The following is a 12,132-nucleotide window of genomic DNA, read 5'->3' on the forward strand; positions in this document are numbered from 1 at the left end:
CACACCCTTACAGGAAGCACCCCGAAGCGATCCCACCCGCCTTCACCAACGGACCATTGTTCAAACCTATTAACACCGCCATTTTTAGATCCTTTGTTCAACTTCTTCTTTCGAAGTTTTGTCCTTATTATAATCCATTATAATATATCATCTTATATCGCATCTTAACCTATATTATTACTTACTATTAGTCAAATATTATATTACTTATATTTCGTTATATTAATATCGTTCGAATTTTATTTAACCATGTTAACCACCGTTTTGAATTAGACCAACGTGTTAGCTTATCTCATTTAGATTTAAGTTAGAATTTTATTATCTTAGCAACCTGAGGGAGAGTAACCCCAGTTATAACTTTTTGTAATGTGTACCTCGATCCGAGAACAAATCATCTTTTCATTTCAAATACTGTTTTTAATTAACTTTTGTGAGTACCAATAGGACGACATCCTCGCCGCAACGGACTAAGACTATGACGACCCTCCACCAAAATTAATCACCGCTCCGAGCTTCATACCCGACGACACCGCCACACTACAACAAAACGATATCAAGACACCACTCACCGGAATCCTCCAGCCCTCAAGTTCCTGTTTAACTTCGACATCTGTGCCAGACATAGAACTATTACCAACACAACCGAACTACCAGTAGATACACTACTTGTTGCTGTAGCCCGAGGCGAACCCAAAGTTTTCACATAACGCGCGAGAACAACGAACACTCAAGACCTTGAACTTTACTCTCGTGCCCAAGTGACGAAAGAAAACTACGTCTGCACCACGTGCCAGCCAGGAAGCAACCCTACTTCCGGGAACACCGTTGTTATTTACCCACTCACCGTGGTCGGTTTAGCATAACAGCTTATTGTAACGCGCGCCGATTAATCCTTGATTGTCGCGTAATCATTAAATTATCAATGTCGCCAAGTAAATCGTGGAAAATTTTTTTTCACCATGTCAATCATTGTCGCGACTGAGTAGCATCGTCCGCTTCTTGATTCGTCGGTCTTTCCGGATGTCTCCCGTGACTCTTGGATCCTTTTATCTTCCGTTTCACGGGTTTGGAAGGTGAACAAAAGGACGTCTCCCGTCGAGAAGAGGCAGCCACTTAAATTAGTTCGTGAGCCTCCTATCCGTTTTACTCCGGATATTCTCGCGGATATTGTTCTAACATTATTTGTCGATGAGGTTCAGGGTTCAACCTGTTAAAAAAATCGAACCTGCCTTCAGGGACAGCTTCGATTTTAGAAAGCCCAAGGTGGTGTGAAAATTCGAACCCACCGGAATTTAGCCGGTAATGATACATCCCTTTCCGCGCGAGTAGAAGGAAAAGGGATATGAGTCAAAAGATAGAAAAAATGAATCAGGAGGAACAAGAGTCGAAAAACGCGGGTTGGCGAACCTGAAACTCGTGACCGAGAGAATAAAAGGGCGACGACGGAGAAAAGGGGGGTCGGTTACGTCTAACTCTTAGCCTGTGCGCGTGCGGAAAAAGTCGAGGGGAACCGCCGGAAACCTACGAGATCGTATCGTCTGTGAAGAGCGACCCGGATCCCGAGGTATGACCCGAAGTTTTGTAAACTCTCCCTCCGCGAATCCGAACTCAGGCGACCGACGCTCGCCGTATCTGTAATCGACCAGTTAGCTTTAATAAATCTTGTTTATTGTTTTATCCGTTGTAATGTCCTTTATTCGAATGTCATCATCCGCCGCTCTACCGTCGAACCCATGCACTTCCTCCACTCGCATCCACTCGCGTAACGCGTAACTCCTCCGAACCGCCATCTTGACGTGGGCAGGTCTCACGGACCTGTTAGCCGACAAAAAGGGGGAACGAGAAATCGGCCACCTCCCGGCACCCACACTTTTATGATTAGTGCTTCAAAAATGCATCCAAAACATAACAGTAAATATAGCAATGGAGATTAATGCCAGAAGTGTAGCTCTTCACCATGGAAATTAAACTAGACATTATAGAACTAAGTTCATTAGTTGAAAAAAAAAACACGTTTGAAACACCTGCTAGTAAGCAGTACTGAGTGGGTAAATGTGAGTGTAGTGTATTCTATGAAGTACATTGAACCATCAAACACTAACAATAAGTGGTTAGTCTGTGTGCAAATGTACTTAGGTTAGTTTTCAACTTATGACAAAACCTGACCTGTTTGCAATTAGGGGAGCACTTGTATGTCGTTTTAAATGGTGCAAGTTTGTACCACGAGATGTGGATTCATATTCAGCATTCATTCCACTTTTAGTTCAAGGATCGATTTATTCTGATGTCAAAGGAATAATCTTGAATATTCAACCTTGAGAAGACAATTGAATTGGTATCAAAGTACAAGCTTTTTAGTACCAATGATTCACAATAGTAAAGCTATACATTCTCATTGTGATTATATACTGAATATATGAAGGAATTATGTTTTTAGAATGAAAATAAAAAATGTTCAAATATAATTTATGCATTAAAATACATTAAGAAAAGCAGGGGATATTAATGTTAATTTTATTGAAGTATTTAAAAATTGTTGTTTATTTTAATTATTTTTATTTAGGGTGCCTTAACTGATGATGAAACTTTAACCGTCATGGGACAAATGTTATCACGTCTTCCAGTAGACGTCACAATTGGTAAAATGTTAATTTTAGGATCAGTTTTTCATCTTGTTGATCCAGTTATGACTTTAGCTGCTGTTATAAGTGTACAATCACCATTTACAAACCAATCACTGAAAAATCAAGATATAATTGTAAAGAATTATTATTACTCTTTTTTTATTCTTATAATTATTTATAAAGTTATTATTCTAATCAAATCTTATATTATAATTTCAAATTATTTTAGGCAGCTCAGAAGACTTTGCATTCTACTCAGGGTGATCCTTTTACATTATTAAATGCATATCACAAATGGTTGGAAATTAAATCTGATAGGAATCAGAATTCACGTAAATGGTGTAAAAGACATGGAATTGAAGAGCAAAGATTTTATGAAGTTACTAAATTAAGAAAACAATTTAGAGAGTTGTTGCAGGTATGCTTTTCTTTTTTTAATAACAATTTATATATATTCGATAAAATGTTTCAACAGTTTGTAATTTAATCATTGTTTCACATTTTTATTCTGAATATGTATTTTAATAATTAAACTGTTTTTCTAGTATTTCTTTTCTTCATTTGTATTTATCTTATTACATTTCTTTTGTCTTATTACTCTGTATTTGATAAATTTTAAAATATTTTAGTTTTAAAATATAGTATTTTATGTAATATTGTTAATATTTATTACAGTATTTGATGCTTACTAAAATATTTTTGTTTTTATTTTAAATAGTGCTGTACATTTCTTGTAATGAGTGCATTTTCTGTAAGGTCACTTAAAGTGATTTTGTTAAAAGATAGTTTGACTTTAAAATTCAAGATGATTGCCACAAGTGATGAAGTGTATCATGTATAATTTTGAACCATTTCTGAAGGAACATTTGTTTTATAAAAAGTAATGTTTATAAACTGAAAAGTAGTATTAGTAGTAAAGCTGTTCTCTTTGAAAGTGTAAAATTACATCCAGCAGCATAACTAAAGTAGCTTTATCTAGCAATGCACCTAATATTTCTAAATTTACAATATATAATTGAAATTTCCTAATCTAAGTTTGCAAAACAGTTAAGTGTAAAATTCTGGTACTTTCTTTTTTCAATATGCTATAAGTAAAATCCAATTTTTGAAATTTCAGCAAAAAGTTTTAAACTTCTTGCTGGAATTTTAAAGTCTGGATTTTACTTGCATCATTTCTCAAGTTGTGCATTATAATATTCAACATCATATTTATATAATTTTTCAAGATTTCCATAGTACTTACAAATCCTTGAAAGTCCTTAATGCTTTTTGTGTTGCTTTAAAAGTATTTATTTTTCTATTACTGACTTGAAAACAATTATGGAAAAATATTTATTTACAAAAATCTTCTTCTGGTTACCAATTAGAAACCAGATAACAGAATACAGTCATGACTTCTTGGTGAAGGCAATTTAGTAATGAGTTTTAATTAATTGAATCCAAGAAAAGAATTGCCAGAATCCATTACTTTGTGAATGATTCATCGATGATATGAATCACATGTAGAAGTATTCTACTCGAGAATGTTTTGATTGCTTTTAATTTTTAATAAATTTAATGAAAAAATTATTTTTATAAAATAATTAAATTTATCTTAATAAAAAATTTTCTTTCTCAGGAAAGACTTTGCATAAATATTTACTGATATTTTGGTACTAATTACTATGCCATCGTCTTACTATGATCTATTATATGACTCAGCAGGTATTACTTCTTGTGAATGTAAGGTATAAACATTTAGCTTTTATTTAATTAATGAATTATGGAATGATCCACTTACATAAGTCAAGGACTGTCTGTTTTATTACAGAAGAAAATTTTAAACTGATTTAGACATTAACTATTACCTGTAAAGATATTTTTAATAATAATAAAATTTTACATTTTTTTTATCAAAGTAATAATTTCTTCCGTAAATAAAGAATAAATTAATCACAAACCTGACAAAACTGAAATTTATAGTATGAAATATTTCACTTATTTGTTAAATACTGAGCAGGTATAAACTTTATTTATGTTTATTTCTTCCGTAATTGTAACATAAAATACTATGCATAGTCAACTGTTCAATATGCCTTAGAACTATTATTCTTGAAGGTTAAAAAGACTCATTACACCCAATTCTTTGGGTATATTGATTCTTTACTTTCAGACTTTATGGATTTAATTGCCTAAAAATTTTTTAAAGGTTCTTTAAAAGTACTTAATTTTTAATGAACTAAAGAAGTGGAAACCATGTTGTTGTTCAAACTTATTTTGTGTGTGGCTGTATTGACTGTTTATATTATTTATTAATTTCTCTTAAATATTTGGTTATTTGTTTTAATTGAAAAAAAAACTTTTTCTTTTAACCATGCCCACAATATAGATAACTGGGCCAACTTACATTTTACAGCCTGAAATGCATCTATTATTGTATGTAATCAACCCAAAATAAATATAATTAAACTCTGTTTTTGATCAATGAATTACTGGTAGAGTTCCTGTATACTTGCGGATGCAGAATTATGGAATTTTTAAGAATTATCTAATTTCTTTGTTTTGTTTATTTTCATTTTACATTTTCAATTATTGATATTTTAAAGTTTCTGTTTTAATATATAAAATTTTATATAACTTCTTTGACTCAAACTTTTGACCTAACATTTAATTTTTTCCGACACTAAATAAGTGGAGTATATTCCTTTTCTTAAGAAAAGGCGAATAATAATAATACATCAAAAATGTTTGTATATATATTTGTTAACTACTACATTAAAGAATTGTAAATATTTTTTTTTTTTTTTTGTTGGAATAGTGCAAGATATTCTGCACTCCAATCTATCAGTGCAAGACTTGCCAACAAATTTTATTATATTTTTCAGGGTTACTTTCTTTCATTAATAAATTGCAACATGGACATAGAAAATTTTTACTTAATCCATAAATTATATACACGTATATATAATTCGCAATTAAATAAATATTTTTGTAACTTTTATATTTGTAATATTTTCTATATTTTTCTATATTAATATTTTTGCTTATGTAACAAATTTTGTAAAATAGATTTTAACAGTTATATATTGCTGTTTTATATAATTTGAATTATTTAATAGTTTCAATCCATTACTTTATTAAATATCTCAATAAATTATATCCAATAGTGGAACGCAAAAATAAAAAAAAATAATTTTGTTTTGTAAGTGTTAAATCTTATTTTGTTTTGTAAGTGTTAAATCTTATTTTGTTGAGTACTTTAGATTAGAATTCAATTTTTAAAAAATCATAAAAAATTTAATAGAAATGATTATTTAAACAATTTATGCCAAGTTAATTAATGTTATATTTTCATAGAAACTGTAATTAACTTAAAAAAAATTAATTTAATTCTTTATATGATAAAATAAAATTTAATTTTAATTATGATCATATTAAGCTAAAAATTAAAATTGAAAGTATTCTAGAATATTTGACGAAAAGTTGTTTTTCTGATAAAATTTGAAACATTTCATATTTTAAATTTCTTAAAATTATAGGTAATTACAAAAATATTTAATTTTTAGGATTCAGGATTGATTGCAAATAGAAAAAGAATGAGCACAAGTACTCAGCGGACTTATAGGCATGGAGAACTTAAGCATTTAAAAGATTTAAAACGCAGTTTTCATCATGCACCAAAATCTTCCAAAATGTTAAAATTAGATAGCGAATTTGTTATAGAAAATGAAAATGATGAGGATGATGAAATTGATATTAAAGATATAGAATTTCAGATATCAAATGACAAATTACAAATTAAGGTATGTACTATAATAACATGCAAACATTTATTAAATAAACTATTATTACTTTAGTTTAATAAATTATATCTAAAAATTTTTCAATATATTAATTATTTGAAATTTAATTATTCTAGGATTTAATGGAATCAAGTCAGACATACAGTTACAAAGATTTTATGTTATTAAAATTAATTCTATGCAGTGGTTTGTATCCTCAGCTAGCATTATCTGATGAACATAATTCATATAAAACTGATTCTGAACAGCTATTCCATACTAAGGTAAAGGAAAATCTAATAGTAAATCATTTACCGTATTTTCCAGCGTATAAGACGACCCCCGAGTTTTACAGTTAAAATATAGAGTTTGGGATATACTCACCCTATAAGAAGACACCCAACTTTTGAGATTTTCCTGGGTTAAAAAGTCGTCTTATACGCCGGAAAATACGGTACTTAAAATTTTAAATATTCAACTAAATAATGCCAAATAATTATAGCATTTAAAAAAAATTATATATTTTATTTCATTAGCATATAATTTTCTGATACATTCCATGAAAGCATAGATGAATGTATACATTCTTTTAGAGGATTAAAGCATTCATATAGAAAAATTTTATAGCTCAAATATCATTCAACCCATTGAAACCAATTTATTCTATTCAAATATTTAATAAAACAAATGTTAATTAATCATTGAATAGCTGGATTATTGTTATAAATTGAAATAATTGATTAATTTGATACTATAAATATATTGTGTATTCTGAGATTGTGTCTTCTTTTATCTGTTTTTATCTTCACGACTAGGTGCATATATAGACAGGGCATTTCTACATCATCTTTGTTTGGAATATCCTATAAGCCGATACATGTTTCGGGTATAAACCCCTCATCTGTCGGCATGACTTCCGGGATTTCTTGTAGTTGGTGTTGACACGTATACATTCTGTTTAAAATTACATATTTACAGTTAAAATTGTTTGACAGTTAAACTACCATTATAGTTTAAGATATATTTGCAATTAAAAGTACTATTACAGTTAAGGGTTTTTGACTTTACATCGAACGTCTTTTCAACAACTATCCTATAGGCCAATATGCGTTTCGGGCATATCGGCCTATAGGATATTCTGAATAAAGATGATGTAGAAATGCCCTGTGTCTATCTATGCACTTAGTCATGAAGATAAAAACAAACTATAAATATATATTATTTCTGTTAATTTTAATGATTAAATTATTTAGATAGATTAATTTAAATGAATTGATTGTAGATTAGTGTACAGGATCTGTATTATTTATTACTATTAGTTTACTATGACTATAATCTATTAATAGGACTTATTGCACTGACTTAACCTCTGTTTGCAAATACAAGATATTTTATTCGTCTATAGGTTTACGGAAAACGTTTTTTGCACCTTTGCAGTAAATTAATAATAATTAAATAAATGACAGTAAGCATTAATTAACAAAGGATCTCTATTAAATCATATATTATGTTGTTTTGTGCTTCTGCAGATTTGTACTATTATCTATTTACATGAAATTTATACAGTAGAACTTATCAGTTAAAGTTTACCTAGGGAACCCCAATGGCCGCACTTCCTGTTGCCATTTTGTTTTCTGTACTACGCAAGTGTAGTACGTTCAAAAAATTATACAAATTAGTTAGTATGTATAAATTTTTGAAAAAATAATAATTACATTAGTAAAAAATAAATGTTTTAAGATTGTTTTATATTTCATAGCTAGCTGAACTTGCAAAATAAACTATTACTCACGTGTTTGACGCTCTGTCATACATTTCCTTTCCGTTTCTTCTCGCTTTTCCTTGATTTGCGATCCCTATCGCTGATGTTTCTCTTTTTACTTGATATTTTTACACGTTTTTTAGTTTCGCCACACGAATGTGCCTTACTTTGTTTTCCATTCTTACACTCGTCACTTTGTGGAGCAGCTGGAACGGACTCCGGTTCTTTCCATTTCGGCTCGATTCCGGCACGTTGCATCACGAAAAGTAGACGGAATAAAAACTTACCTATTTACTATTAAAAATAGCAGAAAGAAGCATTTTTTCTTCAAAAATGTTTAACTGGTGGAAAAAAACCACTCGCAGCAGTCGAGCCGTCACGAAAAACAAAAAATTTGCATACGATAGCATTATTTAAAAATTGCGCCACCTACACGAACTTCTAACATCACCTGCTGTCGAGATTACCGGAAGCGCGGCCATTGGGGTTCCCTAGGTATACTTTAACCAACTTATCTAAAATGAAAGCTGAATATAACAAACCTTCCTAAACAAAAAATTTTTGGAATGGAGTGATTTTCTACATTAAATATTATAAGTTTGTATTTAGACATTTATCATTGGGATGTGGAGACTGATTTTACCAATTGATGCTTTTGTATGATACCAATAGTTCATACAAAATGTCAGTCAAGAACAAATTTTTTTCTTATATAAAAATACACATATCAAGTTAAAAATAACATTTTGACATTTTTAAATTTGACAATTAATCAAAAAAATAAGTTATAATTTTTGTGACTAATTAAAAAAACATGTTTTAATATTTACTTGTTAGCAAAGGAGTTGAAAACAGAGCTAAGCATTATTTTAAAGTTTTTACTTGCAGAAATCATCATAAAAGTTATAAATGTAATAAAAACAAATAAAAATATATTTCAAATGACTGTTAATTAAACCTTTAGAGATTTGAAAAGATAGTAGTTAAATGTTATAGTCAGATGTCCAAATTATAATGAACTCTTGATATAGTGAACAGTTTTATTGGTCTTGTTATTTTTTATGTATATAATGAATGATTTAGTTCAGTCCTTTGAAAGTTAACTACATCTTTAGTCCGGTGTATATTTAAGTTGAATATTCCCTAGAAAACAAATTGTTTTTTAATTAGTTAGTGAATTTTAAAAATTATTCTTAAAAATAGATATTTTGATTCATTCTATTTTGAAAATAATAAATTAGATATTTTTATATATCAAATACTTTATATAAATAAATACATACAGTAAATAATTATTTTGCTTTTCCAGGAAAAATCATTTGTGTGTTTACATCCAAATGGAGTATTTGCTCTTCAGCCTGATATACTTCATTTAAGTGAGTTAGATATTCAACAAATCCATGGATTTCATTCACAGATTCCATTAAGTATCAAACATCAGTTGATTGCTTTTGTGTAAGATTTTTAATATGTTAAATTTCTATGATTAATATTAAATAACTTTACATTTTTTCATGGAATAAATTTATTTAAGTATATTTAAAAAATGAAAAGTTAAACTGTAAAAATGTATTGGCAGTTTTTAATTTAATTAGTATTTGGATATTACACAACATTTTGTATATATGTTTACAGTTTAATTACTGAGATGAAAATTGGGAATAGTTAACTAATTATCAATGACAAAATCACTTTTTAAATTACTTAAAAAATAAGTGTTCAAATTGATTTTTAAAAACACTTAAACAGACTATTTTGTATTGTTATATTTATAGAAATTTTGTATAGAAATATTATTTCCATAAGAATATAAAAAATAAATTTACTAATCAATTTTATAAATTATTTTATAAAAATTTAAGCAAAATTCTTTATAAAATGTTTAATTTTGTCTAATAAGTTACAATGAATTTTATTATTTTACACAGATCTTTCTTAGAGACAACAAAACCATATTTAGTGAATTGTGTACGAATTCCAGCAGCTCATACTCTTTTATTATTGGCACATTCATTGGATACTAATTATGACTTCACTAAGTAAGCTACTTTTATAAACATTAAATTTACACTTCCTAAATTTTATCCGATATCAAAATCATAATTAACATTTTAAATATTAATGCCTAAATAACTTTGGTTTTGAATTTTCAATATTATTTAGTTCTTTGTTTTAAGAATATTATTTATATTAAATTTGTTTTTATTTAAGTATTTGTGATGTAATGTACTGTATGATGTTATTAGTGTGATGTGATGTACAATATGATGTAAAGATAAACCTTTTTAACACTAAACGAGTGAAAGCCAGAAACTTGAAGATACTTTGGCATTTACCATCAAGTTTTTACTAAGCCAGAACCTGTGAGCATTAAAGGAAATGTGTGTATTATATCTCTGTTATTAACTTGTATTACGAGGTAGTTATAATAGATCATAGTACGAAATTTAAATGTCTGTTGAATCAAAATACCAGACATAAAAATATGTATAAAATCAAATTATTGATATTAAAAATGCCATTTATAGTTAAGAAATTTACATTCATGTTTGTGTATTTTACTTTATACATATTTTTCCTTTTATTTTGAGTTAATTTCAATACAGTATTATGTTTAATTTGAAATTTTATAAATACGTTTCTTATTTTGAAATAGTAACCATTTTTTCTTCCAGTTTACTTAAAGTGGAAAAACTTGGTTAAGCTGGAAAGTCCTTTGCAATTCTGGTTTTCACAGATTTTGCTGTATATGAATAATAGTTGTTAAATATTGTTTGACTATTAAAAATGATTTTTATATATATTGACTCTAAAAGAATAATGTTTATAAACTTGTGCATCTTGTTCAGAATTATCAGTATTACATATTTTCTGTATAATAGAACTCACCTGTTTTTGTTTTGTCCGAATAAGACATTCTGTACATGTTGAAAGTGCTTGCAAAATATTTTGTATTTTACTCATCAAAATCTTATTAATGCCAATAGACAGTGCTCTTAAAGTTTTATCTGATAAGAATCTGGTGTGAAAAATTAATTATTCCTTTCATACTTCATGGAAACTGCAAGGAGATATTTCTTCACACTTCTATATGCATAATAGAACCTCACCTAACTATTTTTATTTATCCAGATATTTATATAAGTTTAATTCATTATTTATTGCTCCAAAATGCATGTTGGGTATAAGCTGAAATAAGTTATAAAGAAATAAATAAACAAGAAAAAAAATGAAAGTAATGTATTAATCTGTAGTCATAAGTTAGTATGCTCTCATTATTGTAAGATTTGAAAATATTGTTTTTATAATGATAATCCATGAATGCAAAGATAACTGCTGAAGCTTTGCATAAATGAAAACAATCTTCATTGGCTACATATAAAAATTTAAAAATTATATAATATTAAATCATTGTATGAAGATAATAAATTAAGGCAATGGTTTTCAAACTGTGTGATGTGAAACTGTTTCTAAGAGGTTGTGAAGAAATTATTAACGTGGTTGTTTATTTAAAATACAATCAGTTTTAATAAAACTCTCATATGTATTGTACTTGATATTCTATCCAATGAAGTATTAAAAACACTTCAATTATCATGTTTATTCCATTAAAGTTATAACATACTAAATTATCATTGTACTTATGATTGCAACATAAGCATTACAACCTCAAAACTTGATTTTATTCAGCATATCTTTGTAAGCTGTTTTTATTTTTGTTTTGTTTGAAATATAATTATGAATTATCAAAAAACCTTTTTAAAAAAATCTTAGTTTTATTAGAATAAAATACATCTTAAGAAAAATGTAGAGATTACAAGATTTTTTTTACAAAAACATTTGAGAATCACAGCATTAAGGTAATACCTGTTTATTACTGCATTAGACATTTGAATAAATTAGTAAATTGAAAAATATCACTAAAATTTTATTGACAGTAGTAGTAAAACAGCATATCTAGTATTACAAATGTGATTATAGAGAA

General features: G+C 28.1%; 1 protein-coding gene across 1 annotated transcript in view; it reads left to right on the plus strand.

The window, feature by feature from the left end:
• Positions 1–12,132, plus strand: part of LOC136986453 (probable ATP-dependent RNA helicase DHX34) — a 44,285-nt gene that overhangs the window by 22,416 nt on the left and 9,737 nt on the right. The window contains exons 7-12 of the mRNA XM_067283976.1: positions 2,564–2,758; positions 2,854–3,042; positions 6,170–6,406; positions 6,523–6,669; positions 9,457–9,602; positions 10,076–10,186. Coding sequence (XP_067140077.1) covers positions 2,564–2,758; positions 2,854–3,042; positions 6,170–6,406; positions 6,523–6,669; positions 9,457–9,602; positions 10,076–10,186 — 1,025 coding nt within the window. The remainder of the gene's footprint in view (positions 1–2,563; positions 2,759–2,853; positions 3,043–6,169; positions 6,407–6,522; positions 6,670–9,456; positions 9,603–10,075; positions 10,187–12,132) is intronic.

Source organism: Centruroides vittatus, unplaced genomic scaffold, assembly GCF_030686945.1.
Source record: "Centruroides vittatus isolate TY-2023 unplaced genomic scaffold, ASM3068694v2 scaffold_1025, whole genome shotgun sequence".
NCBI lineage: Eukaryota > Metazoa > Arthropoda > Arachnida > Scorpiones > Buthidae > Centruroides > Centruroides vittatus.